At 47.3% G+C, this 18,686-nt stretch overlaps 1 protein-coding gene across 11 annotated transcripts in view; it reads left to right on the top strand.

Annotated features, from left to right (window-relative positions):
* Positions 1–18,686, top strand: part of kif1b (kinesin family member 1B) — a 68,597-nt gene continuing 49,911 nt past the window's right edge. For 6 of the 11 annotated variants that reach the window (XM_042097024.1, XM_042097025.1, XM_042097026.1 and 3 more), the window contains exons 1-2: positions 21–307; positions 1,980–2,129. In XM_042097024.1, the coding sequence (XP_041952958.1) occupies positions 2,024–2,129 (106 nt within the window). In that variant the 5' untranslated portion in view covers positions 21–307; positions 1,980–2,023. Of the gene's footprint in view, positions 308–1,979; positions 2,130–18,686 lie in introns of all 11 variants that reach the window. The other 5 variants (XM_042097030.1, XM_042097029.1, XM_042097033.1 and 2 more) reach the window with 4 other exon arrangements.

Genomic DNA, 18,686 nt, shown 5'->3' with positions numbered 1-18,686 from the left:
AGCGAGAGTTGACGTAATCTTTTCAGTAAATCAAGGCATTCAACCATCTCCATAGCTAGCTAGTGAACCGATCCACCAGCACCGCTCATCTCGCAAGGAAAAATAACCTTCGGCCGAAAGCACCGAATGCAGTGGAAGCCCGTATGGTGGAGAATGAAGCATTGCTATAATGGGTGTATGTGACAAAAACGGAACTGTACAATCTTTTTATGTCCCTATACTCTGATTATTGATCTAGACGTCATTCAGCCTCCAAATCCTGCTGGTTTTCTATGGTGTTCTAGTCTTTTCTCGTAGATCGTCTAAGGTGAGTAATCTCTAGGCCTATTTACTTACCCCTCTAATGAATTTAGACAGAAACACTTTGTCAAAGATGCATTATTAAGGTTATAGCTATATTTTGTATTGCAGCATTGTTTGCAAGATGGCAGGGAGGTGTTTTGGGTCAAATGCTTAGGAACCATATTTGTCTCCACGGGATGTAAGCTAGGTTAGCTAGAATTGTTTTGTTTTTCCTCGTATTATTCCTGTGCAATGTTATGTGACGTTTCATGTAAATGGTGCCCCGTCAAGTTGTTATGCTATTAAGGGCGTTGAAGAGTTTTGTGGGGCTAAAAATATGATGGAAATACTGTAATCAGATGAAATCTTAACCTCAATTGCATTCCCATGTTTAATCGTTAAAGCTGTTGTGTGGATTTGCAGCCATAGATGACTTATAGGTATCAACATTTGTTTGAAAATCACCGGCGCATGAAGTTGCAACACTGTAGCCATAGGCTTCTATGTTGGCTAGCCTACCGCAAGGCGACATAGGATCCTACAGATTTCTTCTCAACATCTGTAGGATACGTATGTTACAGGCAACTGTTAAACACAGGCCTACAATCTGGACTGTAATTCCACTGGCAGATTAGTTCATATTAAAAGATGCTTTAGTTCTTCTTGCAATGGCAAATCTGAGTGTTATTGTCTGGTTAGCCTAGCCGTTTCTTCTCCTGCCCAAAGTAGTCGGATTGAATTTCATGGGCGTAGCTATGCTTTAGGAAGGGAATGTCTACAAGGGCACAGGATCACAACATCTCTTTTCAAGAAGGTTATCATGAGGGTTTTGCTAACATTATTGTTGCAAATGTAAAGAGATTGGGGCTTACAGCAGTAGGAGCGTTTGAGCAATGCAAACTCGAGATTTATATCCCAAAAGACAGCCGCCAGTTGAGGTCAGTTAGGTGATGAATTTGCGTCTTGCACGAAAATATTCGTGTTTACATATATGGATGATCATCTTGTCAAATATCTACAAGCTATAGTCTGTATAGCCTGTGCCGGGCAGTGCTTAAATGGAATGTCCAGATATGGCCCATCCCTGCCTGCCGCAGGTTAGCGGCAGCCATGTTTACGAGTCGAGCCAGAGAAATACAGTTCGGGAATGGAAACGAGTGAGAGCAACCCACAGATCCCAGACCGTTGTAATGTTACATACAGATCAAATGAAGTGTGTGCAATCCTGCTAAATAGCCGTACTGGTTCTCATTGATAGCAGTTTATGCTCAGTGTGTTCTCGCATTCCTTTGGTCTTGTTGTCCCTGACATGACAGTTTCATGACACATGGGGCTACCTGCATTCACTATGTGCCATCATTCATTGTTTATCGGGCCTTTGTGTTGACTTTTATGCATAGACCTACAGTAACTTTCAACTATAATAAACGCTGATTTAAACACAATTCAGAAACCCCAATAATGCAGTTGTTCGGCGCTTCAATGCTCTAGTGAAGGATTGCAGTCAAGCAAGATTGTTGAATGTGGGGGGGGGGATTATTTGCTGCAGGCCCTTGGTGACATTTTACTGTTATGGCACTTACTGCTATAGACTGAACCTTATTATGTGTATAACTGTGTAATTGTGTCATAACTGGCTCATTTAATGATTTTGTCGATTGTGAGAAAATCTTAAGGTCTTCAATTTTTTTTCCTAGGAAAAGCGGAATAACCCGGGTGTGAAAACCCCACAGTCGCAACCATGTCTGGGGCCTCGGTGAAAGTTGCGGTGAGAGTGCGCCCCTTCAATTCGAGGGAGACCAGCAAAGAATCCCAATGCATCATTCAGATGCAAGGCAAGACCACCAGTAAGTGCCCTCTCTATTATCCAAACACAAATGTTTAAATGGGCTTTGTTCTTTCTCTTTTGCGAGTAGTTTGAACTGCATGGATTCAAAACATTGCACAGCCCAAAGTAAGACAAGCAAGCCTAAGAAAACCAGAATTAATCAGAAGAGCTGTAAATTGGGGAGAAAAAGGAGAATATCTCCAGTTTGATGCTAAAAGGCTGTGAAAAAGATCCTGTGAATTAGCCTCCCTCCTCTCTTTGGAAAGAGGAGGTGGAAGGAAAGGATTTGGTGCCGGAGGACCTCTGTGTGTCAGGAATGCTGAGCTGGTCCATTTTGAAGCCACTCTCTCACCTCCCCTGGCTGGCAACCTTCCACCCTGTGTGTGTGTGTGTGTGTGTGTGTGTGTGTGTGTGTGTGTGTGTGTGTGTGTGTGTGTGTGTGTGTGTGTGTGTGTGTGTGTGTGTGTGTGTGTGTGTGTGTGTGTGTGCTGAGAAACTCTTGAATCACAATTCAGACATAGTTGCTGTCAAGGGTATGTCATTGTTGATGTCTAAGACACCATCTGCCCTGTGCCCACATTGAGATCAGCCAATAAAGTTGCTATGTTTGCTTCTGGGTGGTCATGAGGTCATGTTATATTTATATCCTGAACCTTTGTATCCTGAATCATTTAGTCAATAGATGAGAATTTTGGGAGGTGGAAGTACTCCTGTTGATATAAAGTCTTGTGATCCATTTATTCTATTATTAGACGTCCACATCAGAATCAGTATAGTTGTGTTAAGCTTGTATCTATCTATCTATCTATCTATCTTCTATCTATCTAAGCACAGACTTTATATTTGTGTGTGCCTCATGTTGTTGGCTGAGGATGGGAGTCTTTGCTGACCTAGGTGGAAAAACACATGTAGTTTGATGAGCCAGGGTGGACATACGCAGCCATATGACGTGCGTTTGAAGTTAGTGAATCATCGTGCCCACCCAGTATGAATCATCAGCTAGAATCTGTACTGGCAAGTGCCATATAATGCAGATTTCTGCAGTCTGTTTATGGTTTAAAAATATATATTTTCAAAGAGATTTCTTTTGCAACTAAGACCGTAGACTGTATAACTTACAGGAAAAGTCATATTTTAATCACAAGATCCACAAGAGATAGTCATGCTCAAGCATTTCCTCTCATTACAAGGTTCAATAATCTGTGCCAAATTAAACCTCATTGTATCAATGTGGATGTTGAGTTCCAGCCGATTTTGGTTCCTTATAAAACTTCAGCAAAGCATACTACAATGCACACGTGTTTCCTTGTAAAATGTTCCTTGCATTGAAAGTGTCTGGTAGCTGGTGGAACCTCTCTGTGTCCCAGCAGACAGGCTGGCCTGCAGTAGAGGTGTCTGATGCAGAGGTATGCATGCAGGGTTTGAAGCAGGGCGGTGAGAGCCTGCGAGGAGAGGCTGCAGTCCTTTCTAGCTCTTCGCTTACGGTGCACGCAGGCCCCAGAGTAGAGGAGAGTTGGCCCTGGGCCCATACCTTTCCTCATCAGGACACTAATGCGGAAGGTACACCCAGCAGTGGTTTGTGTGTGTGTGTGAGCGTGTGTGTGTGTGAGTGACTGTGTGTGTGAGTGTGCGCGAGTGTGCGTGTGTGTGAGAGAGAGACTGTTGTGAACATAAATGGTTGTGTGTGTCAGGGTAGAGGTCTGGATGGAACGAGGACGAGTTCCAGGTCATGTGACCGTGCTGCATGCTCACATTCGAGGTTGTGTGTCCTTGCAGAGGTTGGTTCATATCACTGACTATAAGCACATTCTACCAGAGGATGCCTGAGCCTAGCAGTGTTACTAGGCTGTTTTGTCCCGGCAGTGTTACAGTGTTACAATGGTGTTTTGTCCTGTTGCATTGGTTTGGGCGAGCTGGCTTAATCCTCTGAAATCATAGAACCCCTTTCAAAACAAGATGAACTTTGACACAAGTGTATTTCTTCGGTCCATTCCTAAATGTGATGACCCTTGGGGGAAAGTCTCCCTGAAATGGACAAAGCAAACTGCACATCCTTGCGACCTTGGGTGCTATTGACCTGGTGCCTTAGTCGTGGTGGTGGTATTGATGTGTGTTTCGAGGCCTTGCTAAAGGCTTGCTTCGCTTAAAGCAGGAAATACCCGCCAAAGGCATGTTTGGTGAGAAGCAGGAAATACCTCAGCCTCACTTGTGGTTTAAGGTGCTTCACACATCCTTAGAAAGTTTCGATTAGTAGGCCAAGTTTGCGGGCAAATTTTTGAGTATAAAAGAGAAGCACAGGTTTATGGATTGCACTTTGGAGGGTTTGCTAAATTAAAAATAAATTGCTAAAGATTGAAGCTTACTTCAAATGGACGTGGAATATTTTTTCTAAAGAAAGACTGATGTTGACTAGCTCTTGTGTGTGTGTGTGCCTGTGTGTGCCTGTGTGTGCCTGTGTGTGCCTGTGTGTGTCTGTGTGTGCCTGTGTGTTTCTTTCTGAACTACTGCGATGCCTTTTAGTCCTTTACTGTCATGCTATTGGATTTCTTGTGTGATAGTGAGTGGACAGAATGGCAGCCTGCTGGTCAGTGGCTGGATCATGGCAACTGTTTTAATCCCTGCAGGAAATGTGTGAGGACCATCCTCTCTCTCTCTCTCTCTCTCTCTTCTCCTTCTCCTCCTCCTCCTTTACCCTTTGCCAAACAATATGGGTGTGTGAGCCTGAATGGGGGATGGTAGTGGGCATAGTTGTGGTGAAGTGATTATTTGATTAAGTCTGAGGGTCTGATTTCAAAACATAATTGCATTAGGGATGTCTGGGCTTATGACCTTTTTAAGAGGGTCAGAATGCTTCATTCTGACAACACAGCAAAAGCCACCATTTTCTATTGAGTGGAGACTTTCTCCATCTTTGGCAAATGGAGGTACAAGGTGATCTGACAGCTTGTCTGCTGGGAACGAGGACTACCTGAGAGAGAGAGGGGTGGGGGATGTCAGCAAAAGAATGGCTCTGCCACTGATGGACAGCCAGTTGTCAGAACTGGGATGAATGGAGCATGAGTTGGTGAGTGCAGACGCCCAGCAGGCTCAAGAGGAGTTGTGTTACACGCTAGAGAGAGAGAGAAAGAGAGTGAGGGAAAGTGAGAGAGAGAAAAGGTGAGGGAAAGAGAGAGATGCCCTAGGGAGAGAAATAGCAATGGAAGGAATTTGGTGATGGGCTGGAATATGGACTGAGAGAAAGTCACATCTCAAGAGATGGAGTGATTGTCACATCTCAAGAGATGGAGTGATTGTCACATCTCAAGAGATGGAGTGATTGAGAGAGGTAGACAGAGAAGGTTATGTGGTGAGGAGAAGGAATATGAATGCAGTCCAATGGAAGGTTATGTCTTTATATTGAGCTGTCAGTGAACGCGTGTGCTCGCGGGCCGATTGACCTGATTAGGCAGCGTAATCCCCGAGCTCGGCTGAGGTCGGCTCCAGGCGCTTAATCCCCCACGAGCCTCCCAGGTGCTCGAGCAGAGCCGCCCACACTCAAGGTGTTGCATTCCTCCGCCACCTCGTCCACCGTCACTGTCCCCACCGCCTGCAGCCACTACATAAGAGCATTCCAGACCTAGTCCAGAGCGAAGCCCGTATTCAGGTTAGCAGGATGTATTGGCAGACAGTGGAGCACACAGTTGGGGCCTGACCCAGACTTGCTGAGCTGTCCCATCTACAGGGCAAATGGGGATGGAAATAGTGGTGGCTGGCTTGATCCTGAATTGTAATGACCAACCAGAGATCTGCTTGACGGAGAAAGAATGTGTCTATACTTAGAGGCACGTCTATCTGTCCATACGTCAATAAAGAGTGTGAATTGTTGCTATTTAAGGGCTATAATTGATTTATTTCACAAACGTTGGGTAAGAGTGTTATAAATCGTTGTTATAGCCCGTCACCTGTATCAGTGCCACTGACCTTTTGACCTCCAATGTCTCTCAAGACCATTTTAGGAGAGCTAGCTAAGCACAAGTATTTCAGCATGTTGCAATGGCTCCTTTTTCAAGATCAATAGTGACATTTCCTGTTTATTTGTGCTAAAGTCTTTGCCTAGATCCCCTGTAATTGCCATTGAATAAGCAACATCCCATATTTCTATGCACCAACACTTCTGTCACAGATGCAGATATTCTGTTTGTCTCCATCCACCACGACAGGACTGTTACATAAGCGAGAATGCAGTGTATGCACTGCATATAGAGGTGCCCTAGATTGCCTTTACGCTGCTCTAAGTCCAGACCCAGCAGCTGTGTACCTTCTCTCATGCTCATGGCTGTGGTCATTGTAGTTTATTATTACGCACCTCTGTGTGGGCTTGGTTTGCTCCATCAGGGTAATGGCTGCTGTGACATTGCCTTTGCATTTCTCCTTTCACGGTGTGGTTTCACACTCGCGTGTGTAGCCCCATCTGTCCAACCCCTGGTCCTCACGGTCGTAACTCAGGCTGGGTCTAGCCGGGGTCAGCAGCCCTAAATCCAACACAGTGCTATGCGAATTAGATGCTTGAACTCTTTAACACGGCCATTGTTTGGTTTTATAGTTGGATACGTAGCAGGGCTGTCGTTAATCTAAATCTAAATAAATACTAAAAGCAATGTAAATGGTTTTCTTTATATTTTCTATTTTCTCAGTCTGGTTCTCATGCCAACTGGAATGCCCTGTCCTGAAAATTTAGTTGGATTATTTAATTGCTGAAATGCTGAAATCCTTATGAGGAGAACAACATTCATTAGATGAATGGGTGACAAAGTTTTTCTCTGTGCTGTGTCCAAGCTAAGCCTAAATTAGCCTGGAAGTCTCTTCCAAATATTATTTGACGAGCGTATTAAGATGCCTAAATCTGCGTGTGAGTGAACAGTTACAGCCCCTCTCTGCCTCACCCTCACTTACTTTCTTTTTTCTCTCTCTCGTTCTTGCCTTGTATGTTGTCTTGACTGCAGCCAGCTCAGGAGGGTTTACAACTGTAGTTATGAATGAGGCACAAGTAAAATGGCAGGAGTTATTTTGAGACGCCTCCTAATACGTTCCATCTGAAAGAATTGACACACATTGTGACCATAAAATGCATGATCATAAAATTATAAAAATAGTCACACTATCATAGCTCAGGCATGGATACTATCCCACACTCTGAAATGTAACTGCAAGAAATTCTGCATCTTAAGGTGTTTTGTAAGGTGTTTTTTCCCCCTGTTGATTAATGCTGATGCTCAGCAAAATAATATCTATTAGTCAGTCCTCTCTGGCTGTTTTAAATACACATGACTCTGTGCTCATTATCAGCCATCGGCCTTCAGCCGTGCTCTTGATTGCGGCTGCACTGGCTGTTCTCAGACCTGTGTTGAAGACGAGGCATGAAGGGGGAGGGGGGAGATGCTGCACCGAAGTGCCGAGCACAGGCGCTGTCACGTGCACAAGAGCGTGAGGCAGCATCACTGCCTCATGGCCAGGAATTATGGGATTTTTTTCCCCCTCTTCTCTCTCTTGCTCTCCCCCTCCTCCCCTCTCACTCACTCTCTGTTTCTTCTTCCCTTTCGCTGCAGGGGCAGTGGTGTTTAAGGCACACACGCCAGTGGAGGCTAAATGAGATTAGATTGGGGGGGGGGGGGGGGTGTTATAGGGAGCTTCGGCCCTCAGAGGACTGCTGGATGGGGGTGTGTGGAGAGGGCTGCAGATGGGCCCAGAAGAAGTGCATCCATCCAGTGTTTGATTAGTATCGGCTCTGCTTTTTGGCACTGCCTTAGCTCCGCTCCTCACAGACATAGACACATCAGAAATGACTTCAAAGGACCCAGCGGAATTTGCCTTGGCTGCGCCCCCGGCCGAAGTGAAATCTATTACCTGAATTAATAAGAGCAGCAAGCCAGGCCAGCGTCCAGCCCGTCTCCAGTGAGATGGCACAACACCGAATAAATCTCAGCGCTTTTAGTGTCCCCCGTTGCCAGAGTACAAGACTGGCCCTCAAAGGAGAAGCCGACTGCCTGGATGTTTCAGACTTGATAGTAAATAAAATCTTTACAGCTCAAACTTGCAGGTCTTGCATTATCGTTTCCCCATTTTATCCCGATTGATCTTGTTTGATTTTTGTCCATTTGCAGAATGATGACAGACTCTGATAGATTAATCCGATTGTGCATTATCTGATTGATTACATGTTCTATTGCAGTGTGTGGCTTGGTAAACCTTGAAGGGAGTATGGTCACCTACAGTAGATGTAGTAAAGATCAAATGTAGCTTTTAAAAACAAGCCTCTGGCACCCAAATTGCGGCTTACGGCCCACTCACTCTTTCCTAAGTCCACTGTCCTCTGTGTAAGCAGCTTAAGCACACAGAATGAAGGTGGGTGGGTGTTTTTTTTTCTCCCACGACCAAGTTGTGTGTTCATTAGACTTCAGGACTTCAGCCCTCAAGGCTGTGCTTGTTACCTAAGAACTGAGAGATGGCAGTGCAAGTCTCCTCCCTTCTCTCTTTCTCTCCTCAGTCCTCATCTATCCATCCACTCAATCTATCCATGCATCTGTGTTCTTGCTGATACCCATACATCTTTTCCTTCCCTCCCTCCCTCCCTCCTCCTTTCCTCTCCTTCATTCACTCCCTCCCTCCCCCTCTGTGGTCTGGCCAGTGAATGAGTAAGAAGCTGTATCAGCAAGCAGCAACAGTGCACACAGGCCTTTGTAATCCAGGCACGGTCTTCGGTGAGCTGCACTGGCATTCATTCTCTATTATTCAGCAGGCGCGGAAGGCCAGATAAAGTAGACACATTTTCATTTTCCCTCTCCTTCCCCACACACTCAAGGGTCATGGGTTCTCTGAACTTTGTTTGGCTGTTTTAGACCCGTTGGTGTTTTACACAACTAACACACACACACACACACACACACACACACACACACACACACACACACACACACACACACACACACACACACACACACACACACACACACACACACACACACACACACACACACACGCATACATGCATACATATTTGTTTGTGGAGTGCATGAATAAAGTCATTATCTATGACCTCCAAAGAAGAAGATTTTAGAGGGCCATATGTGGAAATTTTCTGTTAGTTAAAATGTCTGCCTGATGAAAAGGAGTAATCACATGCTGTTCATGCTGAGCCCGTTGCCTATGGCTACTCAAGACACACACACACACACACACACACACACAGACAGAGAGAGAGAGAGGGGGGCACACACGCAAACAAGCATCACTTCCGTTCACTGGAGAACAAAGCAATTAGTCATCTGACAGCTAGTATGCTCGTTAGCGTGCTTGTTTCCCGGTCAGCTCAGAACCATCTTATGCCACGTTGCCACTACAGCTTCCCTGCTCAAATCCCCAGTGTAGAGGAAGCGCCGATACCTCCATGCTGGCCATAGGCGGGGTGGGGTGGGGGTGGGGTGGGAGTCGGGTGTGTCATGGGTCACGCTTTCACTGAGAGTGTCTGTTCGACTCGGGAGGCCCAATCACAGAGCAGATTGGGGTCAAACAGGTCATCCCTATGTTAGGCAGGGGGCCCTGTTGTGGAATCTCATGTTCTAAAGAGCTCCTAGCTGTACATGTGCAACAGTAACATGCAGCGTGTGCAGTCAGTCATGTGACTTTGGCTGGTGGGGATGTTTGACTAGGAGGGGAGGTGAAGGCGGGAGGGTCTGTGTTGGGCAGAACAAAGAGGGGTGACCTGTACAAAACCAACAAATCTGACCGCCATCAACGGGCCTCTCCCCTAGCGCACTTTTTCTACAAAAGCATTAGAGAAATTCCACACAGGTCGTTGCTGTTTTGCCTGCAGCGTAAGCAGGGTGTATTTCTATGTGTGTGGAGGTAAGCCAACACCCTTCATATGGCGTGACATTTCAGATGCACAATTCTCAGGAGATAAAAGCCCTGTGGTGAGATTGTCGTCAGATGTTGGGTAGGGAGGGAGAAACCTGAGGCTACCGTGAACCTGTGCCCAGAGAGTGGGCATGTGTGAGGTGAACGGCCTTTATCAAAATAGACTGACACACTGTACGTCTCCCATGCTCCTGGAAAGTGTTATATTTAGAGCAAGACACGGCTCGGACCAGTGCACTGGAAAGGTCTCCTGCCACGTGGATGCATGTCACAGACATAAACAGACACACACACACACACACACATGAACATGAACATGAACACACACACAGGGAAGAGGCAAAAGAGGCGATCCAGCACATTCTACAGACACTCTCCTGACATGGATGCGTTTTGATCTGTAGATGTGTTGGGTGTCTGGGGCACCTGTCAGCATGCTGCTTCCTGGTTGGCGGGAGTCCACAGGAGCGTGTGTGCTGTTGTGTGTCGGCCCAGTGGAGCTGTAAACAGCTGAGATTTGGAACATGTCCTCAGGAAGGATTCCAAGGCATCCTCTCTGTGACAGATACCCCACCACACCATACCCTGCTCTCCCCTGGAAGGTGTAAACCACCCTGCATGCTGTTGTTTACTCAGGGGGGGGAATGGGTTCGAGTTTGCCCTCTGTGCAAACACTATTTGACCGTTGTGAGCATGTGGGGCTTTGGCTTTTCATCGCTTGTTTTTAACTACTGCAGGTATTTGTTTGAGTGAATGGAGAAGAGGGACATTGAATTACTTTCCCGTTAATCAGACCGGCTAAACAAAAAGCCTAGTTTGGCCAAGAAGCTACTATCAGTAAGAGAGACCTCTGCAATGAACAATCCAGGAACTTTGCCCTGGAATCTCTCTAGGTTTTGGTATTTCCTCCTTTTGAAATGTTCTTCCCCACATTTACTAGGCCTCTCTGTGGACTGCACACATGGACCAAGTGGACCACACATTTGAGTGTTTAGGCACCTAGCCTACGACATAAAGACATAAGGCACCATTCCCTTGCAGGAACTTGTAGGATTTCAAGTGGTTAAAATGTTTACAGGAACGACCCACTACTTGGTCCTTTTTGTCTTTTGGTTTTCCACTGTGGTGCTGGAGATTCAGACCTACAACATTTCTCCAGCAGCAACAACAACAACACAACATTAGACTGTTAAACTAATAATTTCTAGAAAATTAGTTAGGCTTACCCTTGAGGTTGAGTCGACAGTTGAATATAAATTTGCACTCGATTAAATGGCTATGAGGCCATGGCAACTGTAATTACTTGATAAATTGCTAAATACCAGAGGCAGTATGATAAATTAAAGCCTATATTTCAGCTGCCATTTTGGCTGTGTTCTTTCAGTGGTGGTTACCGCAACAAGCTATAATTTATTTTGCTCTATTCAACATGCAAGCAAACGGCTCTGAAAGAGGTCCTACAGGGGCACTTCCTTCAGTCTGAACATGGACAAAGGTGCAGGCCACCAGAAAAATGTCCTGCAAGTCAGGAAGGTTGTGGGGTACAGCTCTCTCTCTCTCTCTCTCTCTCTCTCTCTCTCTCTCTCTCTCTCTCTCTCTCTCTCTCTCTCTCTCTCTCTCTTCCTCTCTTCCTGTCAGTGAGAATCTGTCAGCGGGCACGGCACCATCTGCCACCTGCCGCTGTATAAATAGCCAGGCCTCTGCGAGTGGGAAGCTGGGACAGTCCCCACTTCTCTCTCTCTCTTCTCCTCCTGTCCTCCTCTCTCCTCTCATCTCACAGTTGTTTTTCAACAGCCATTTTCCCCCTTCTTTCCTGGCCTCTCTCTCCCTCTCTCTCATTGACTTGCTTTGAAGCAGCCATGGCCTCACAGGTTAACAATCTCATGCTGTGATTTTATTCTTTGTAGCGTATCTGTCGGCTAGTTTGATCCTCTCGTAGACATCACAGGCAGGAAAGGCGCCCCACCTGCCGCTCCCTCTGATGCTGTTTCTGTTTTGCTTACAGCGGCCATAAAGCTCGTTTTTTATGACTCATTAACCGGTGGAGTCTTTTTAAATGCACTCTGTAGGAATGTCAACAGAGGAGATAAGAGCTGTTATGGGGAAATATTATCAATGACCTGGTTCTTCACACATCCTAAATCCTCCCGCTTTTTTGAGCTTGTGAATCAGGATCTAACTATCTCAATCTTTGATTCTCTCTCTTTCTCTCTCTCTCTCTCTCTCTCCCTCTCTCTCTCTCTCTTTCTCTCTGACCCACTCTCTCTTTCTCTTTCTCTTTCTCTGGGGAACCGCTCACCATCGAGACTGCTGGGAAAAGTTTTAGTCCCCTCTCGTCTGAGGAAACGGGGCCAGGATGAAGCCTTGTCATAACAGATGAGCTCACGCTCCACTCTTCGGGCCCTGCCTCGTCCCACCACTGCCCTTGTCTCCCGCACTCCTCCCTCGTCCGCGCCATTGTCCCTCTCTCTTCCTGTTACTCTTTCCCTTTCACACCCCCAGCGGGACACGGCCATAGAAGCGGACCGAGAACCCTAGTGGTCAATGTCAGCAGAGACCCAGTCATTTTTAGGGCTTACCAGAGACTTTTATTTTAAACCACTTGTTGAAGGTCCCTAATTGGTCAACTTGATTAAGTGAGATGGTGTCATGATTAGCTGACATTTCATTTTTGAAGCTTAACCTCTCTGCGGTGCCAAATTTTTATTTGGAAAAACCAACAGCAACTTGTCTATGTAACTCAAGAAACCCCCTCCACCACCCCCCACCCACTTCCACCTCTATCTTGAGTGTACTAAAAGCGGACTGATATCATTTCAGTTGTACATACATCTGGGCCATTTGCCGAGGACAAGGTTGGAGAGATGATTTTTAAAGAGTGCTGAGGTGCCGAATGTGGATGGAGCTTTATTTGGTTTGATTGAGTTGCCATATGGAAAGTGGAGGCCTCGTGGGGTTCCGACACAATGGGGTTCTAAAGGTTTTGCTGCTATAGCCTTTGGGGTTCTGACACACACGGATCTCTATGGCCACCCCCTCTGTTTTGGAGATGTTGTGTCCAGACTACATGGTGTGACGGCAGATCAGCTGTTTTCTCCATGACTCTCTGTGTGTGTGTTTGTGTGTGTATAGCAGTGGGTCAGCAGCTCATTTTAGCTTAGCGTTTGAGTGCCAACCAAGAACTCTGCCACCTGTGCGGGGAATCGGTAGGGGGCCCCTGGTCCCCGGACCGTAGGGCCCGCTGCCAAAGCAGCCCCGCGTCCGGCACGCCGGGCATGTGGGTCGGGGAGCTCCAGCACAGCTTGCCCTCCCTCTGGGTTTCCTCCTGGAGGGGCCCCCTGTGTCCATATGGGTGTATCGGTGTCCCTGGAGCTCAAGTTGTATCCTCAGTTCATATATTATCATATATATCATCTCCGCTGCTAATTGGTTTTCCAAGTGGAGCTGGGAATCTGAGAGATTGTGTGTAGAGAGAGAGAGAAGGATAGATTCTGAAGCATGGGAGAAGGGGGTTTTCTCAAACCTTAAAGGTGCCATGTGTAAGAATTGAGGTAAAAATATCCAAAAAATGAGCTACACACATCAAAAGAATGAGGGTTAGGGTTAGAAAGAAATAAGGGTGATGATGTCATTAAAAAAATGACAAGGTATAGTGCTGCAGAGATATCAACCTGAATTAGCATGCTAAATTACTAGCCACAGCCCGACAGGTGTCATAATACCAGTTTCGGCCATGGGAGGCGGTATGCGGGCAACATAACCGCCAGCCAAACTGCAATACACGTTTCTCGGTTGTTACTCTAGGGTAGACCAACTCACTTTCTGGAGGTATACTGCCCCATCTTTTATGGAATGTGGAGTATGAATTGATTTTTTGGCGGACATTACACATGGCACCTTTAAACTACAAACCTTATGTCACCACAGACACACACAGACACGCATGCACACAGACATAAACACACGCCCTGAGGGAGGCCATTAAAATACCTATGCCTCATGGTAATGCACACTTGCTTATTATGCTTGCCTTGCCCAAGTCTCTAATCTTAACATGCTCTGGATACTTTTCTAAACACACTACTTCTCCTCTGTGTCTTTCATGGCCTCTCTTTTCACAAACGGGTCTCGCCCGATACATGTTCCCTCTCCGTGAGGTGGTGGTGGTGGTGGCAGTGGGCGGCTGTTTGGGGGGGGGGGGGTTACTGGGCTCAGACACACTAAGCCCTGGCATCCCCACTATTCTCAGGTCACCTTGCGCCATCCATGGAAGACGACAAGCTTATCGCCATGCTCTGGAACCTAACTCCGAGTTATTTAGTTATTTGAGGGGTTTGGAAGGCTCTGAGGGTTGGTTCATGGTTCCCTTCTTATGTTTTTTCCAAGTATAACTAGTACAGAGCTGGTAAAACGCCCCCCTACACACCTCTACAGTTATAAAAGAAAGTGAAGGCATCGTCCCCCTTCAAAAGAAACGATTCTGTTGTCTTATTGATGGATTTAACTGCGATCAGGATTAGGTTAGGCTACACCTGATTTTAAAAGGCGGAACATTTTCACCGCAAAACGTGTACTGTATCATGTAGCCACTCTGCGTCTTTTTATACCGTGATAATACCGAAAACCGTGATAATTTTGGTCACTATAAGCGTGAGGTTAAATTTTCATACCGTTACATCCCTAGTGCACATCTGAGCTTGCTCGCCTGTCCTTGCTTGGCACAGCAGGACCAGATTTGAGTTCTCTACGCACGCGCACACGCACACACACAGACACAGGAAGATTGTGAAGTGTGAATGCAGCATGTGTGTCTGGAAACTAGAGTGAGTGAGTGAGGCAGAGGAGGGAGAGGAGGGGGAGAAGCATGTCCTCCCCGTGGTGGTTTGGAGACTCTTGCTCCTCTCTCAGTCTCGGCTTCGCTCTCACACTTGCAATCGCACTCTCACTTCCCTCTCCCTCCCGTTCTTCCCCCACCCTGACAACTTGTGTGTGCAGTCAGGCCCAGTTAGTTAGGCTGGAGAGTGGATGGGGGGGGGGTCATGTGATCGGCTGCTACGACAACCATTGGCCCACGCAGCGGATTGGGGTCAGGACACTGTTAATGGGCAGTAGATGACACATTGACACGTACTCTGTGAAATGAACATAATGAAGGGTTCTCCACTTAATGGTGCATTGAGGACAAGAGCATAGCGGCCAGGTGTGCAACCTGAATAGCATTGTGTTGCAGTCTCTGCTTAGCACTGTTAGTTCTATTAGCACATAGCGGTTAGTATCATGTGGTCTCTGTGTAATGAGGATTGCATGTCCATTTTAAGGGTACTGCTAACCACATTAAAGGCCTAGAGTATTTTAATGAGGCCCGACTGTGCTTGGATTGTGAGCTGATGTGGCTACTCGCTAGTTCTTATTACATGGCAGTAATTCATAGTTGTTGCTGCAACAGAGCGGGAGTGTGTGCAGCTTGTGCATGGAGTTCCCCCATCAAAGAATTATGGATGTCTAGAATGCTAAGTAGCTTAATGTCTAAGTTACAAATCCTAATGCCGTCATTGTGTGTGTCTCTACCATGTTCAGTCAGCTTTAGGGGATTTTTAAGGCTGAAAATGTGCTTTAGCGCATAATTGCATTATAATTGTCAGTAAACATAAAAGCAGTAACTTTGAGTGGGGAGCCTTTTGGGCAAACCTTGCAGTGTGGCTTTGTCGGAATGCAGAGTGCTGCTGTAACGTTCAGCCCCCCCACACACACCCTCTGCGACGTGGAAGTTGCTATGGTTACAAGGGTTCAGGTCTGCTGTACCTGTTGCCATGGTTGAGCGATGCGTGCGAAGGGGATGACGCAGATTGTCACAAAATGAACAACACAGGTCTGGGGTGCATTGTCCGTGGGCCAGACTTGCCAATGCCAGCTGAATGTCCAGTGAATCTGTTCCCCCAAAATACATCCATTTTGATCCACTGTTTTGTTTTTCATGCATTCTAAAGAAAGTGCGTCATTGTTGACCATGTGTTCCCCCATCTCCTCCGAGTCCTTCATAAGGTATAAGTGATTGAACAAAATCCATCAGTGGCGCATCAGTGCAAACTGCCCTTCACAAAATGCTACTATAAACTCTCCATCATACCTCCATTTCATAATGCGGATCACATGTTATGGCCAGAGAAGATTTGGGCTTTCAGTGTGTTTCTACTCATTAGCACATACAGCCTCAAATCAGTGTGAGAGAAGGCCCACAGATCTGTCTCACCATATTTCATCTGATTCTAGATCAGTCGATCAGAGGGCACATCGAGCAATGTAGATTTGTGTAGAATGACTGCAGTCACCACTACTGACTCTGCATGGCAGATGGCAGATGGAGAGAGAGAGAGAGACTGAGAGAGGATGGTGAGTGCAAGCAGATCGTGTGAGAATGAGTGGGCAGGTGCGTCGTGAGCATGACTCACCCCCACCAGCAGAGGAGAGGAGAGGAGGAGAGGAGGGGAGATAAGACATGTCTGACAAACAAGCGGGATGAGCTGAATACAGAGAGATGAGGCAAACCTACAGCAACGCCAACTGAGGGAGATTTTACAAAGCATGACTGATAGACGTGTGTGTGTGTGTGTGTGTGTGTGTGTTTGAGTGTTTGAAGAGCAGTCACCTCATTCCTTGTCTACTCCGTAGTGTTGCAGTGTTGATGTGCAACAGGGGAAGTCCCATCATTTTGGATTGATTGATGTTCTTGATTGATGTGAGAATCTGACCATGAAACATGTGAAGTGACTGTCCGGTCCTGTCCTGTACCCTATCATGGTGTTGGGCTAATTTCCAGTTCCATCTGCCCCCCTCTGCTTACTGGCTGTTTTAATATGGCTGATGATGAAGAGAGCTTGTCCAGCGCTTGGTTTATGGTCCCCCCACCCATCCCTCCCACCCCTCCCCTCCACACTCCTTTTAGCCTTGGCCTCCATGGGGTTTTGTTCTAGGAAAAAAAGAGAGGAGCGGGGAAGGAGGACAGGACAGCATAAATCCCCCCCTCCTCTCCCACCTGCTCCTGCCGTTCCCCTCTCCTCTCCTCTCCTCTCCTCTGTGCTCATGCAGGTCCTGGGTCAGAAGGTGAAATCTCGCCCAATTTAGTGCCGCGCCTCCGCGATCGCACCCAAGCCCCAGAAAGGCAGCTGAGCCCCAACCTGCCCTTTCACCTGACCACGAGTGAGACTCACTGGAGCATCAACATGCTGTGTGTGTGTGTGTGTGTGTGTGTGTGTGTGTGTGTGTGTGTGCGCAGTATGAACACACACACCTGTGTCTGACCTGTTCGAGAGAAAGGTCGATACCCGATCTCCTGTCGTATGTTTTGCATTATTGATTACCTCGGGGGGTGGTGGCCCTGCACGCTGTGGCAGGGGGTGGGGGTGGGGGGGGGAGAGTGTTAACGTCATAGAGGCTGCTTATTCCCCAGCCCCATCGAACACAATGCACTCTCCTCCTCTTCCTCTCGAGTCCACTAAACAGTCATCCGCACTGGCCGCCCCTGCCCCGCCTCCTCCTCGGCCTGTTCTTCATCATTTCATTAGACGGGGCAGGAGGTAAAGAGAGGAGAGGGGATGTAGAAGTAGGCGTAGTCATAGAGAAGTGGGAACACGTCAGGCTATTTTCCAGACGGCTTCGCCTGTCGCACTCATGTGCTCTGTTTCTCGCTGGGTTGCTATTGCCTTTTTGTTTGGCCCGTTGCTAGGCCCCCAGGAGCGTGCTCATCACATTCGTCAGTCTCTCCTGTCCGTATATATATTTATTTTATGACTCTGTCCCCCTCCCCTGTCCTCTACTCCGTATTTCCAATCCCAGCTCGGCCAGTGGTGGCATGCATGGCAGTCAAGTCCAACCCCCCCCCCCCCCCACCCCACCCCTACCTACCCCCTTTTTCTACACACACACACACACACACACACACACTCATGGTCACACTCCTCTGCAGTCTGTCAGCTGGGACTTCAGTAACAACTGCACTCTGGCTATATATATCTCCCCGGTGCATTCCTGCCAAACCCAGAGGCCCTGTCGCGCTGCAAGCCTCTCTAAGCCCGCGGGCCGGCCGGCGCAGAGTGCTGCAGCTCTGTGGGCAGCAGGGATGGCATAGCTGGCGCGGCCACAGATTCCAGTTCATTAAGGAGTGACTGAATGGGTGGCCCCTTTGATGGAGATGAGGGAGGCTGGTGGACAGTATAGGAAATGCTGGCTTACCACTGCCAAGTGTACACACACATGCATACACTCTCACCGAGAGAGCATGCTTTAAGTTACATAGTGTACAGTGACTCATACAAGCACACGCACACACACACACACACACACACACACACACACACACTCATACAGGCACTTTCATATACCCTCTGATCCTCACAAACACCCTCCCCTCCCCCAGTGATCTCACCATTTCACAGCCTCTTGTCCTCAAGGGAGAGCACTCACATCTCTCTATTAACAGCACATGCGTACAGTGTAGAAATCTCTCACATAGCTTGCAAGGCACTGAAAATCCAGTGCCTCAGCTAGGACATCCCAGCACCCACTATTCCTTACAGCCCTGATTCCACTGCCCCTTGTTGAGCTAAGCTCAATAGTCCCCAGCCACACAGGGCCTCTCGGTTCCTGAAACTGAAGCGGTGTCATAACATCCTCAGGGGCCTAAAAT

Source organism: Alosa sapidissima, chromosome 7 (genome assembly GCF_018492685.1).
Source record: "Alosa sapidissima isolate fAloSap1 chromosome 7, fAloSap1.pri, whole genome shotgun sequence".
Lineage (NCBI taxonomy): Eukaryota > Metazoa > Chordata > Actinopteri > Clupeiformes > Clupeidae > Alosa > Alosa sapidissima.
This window is presented reverse-complemented; position numbering and strand designations above follow the sequence as displayed.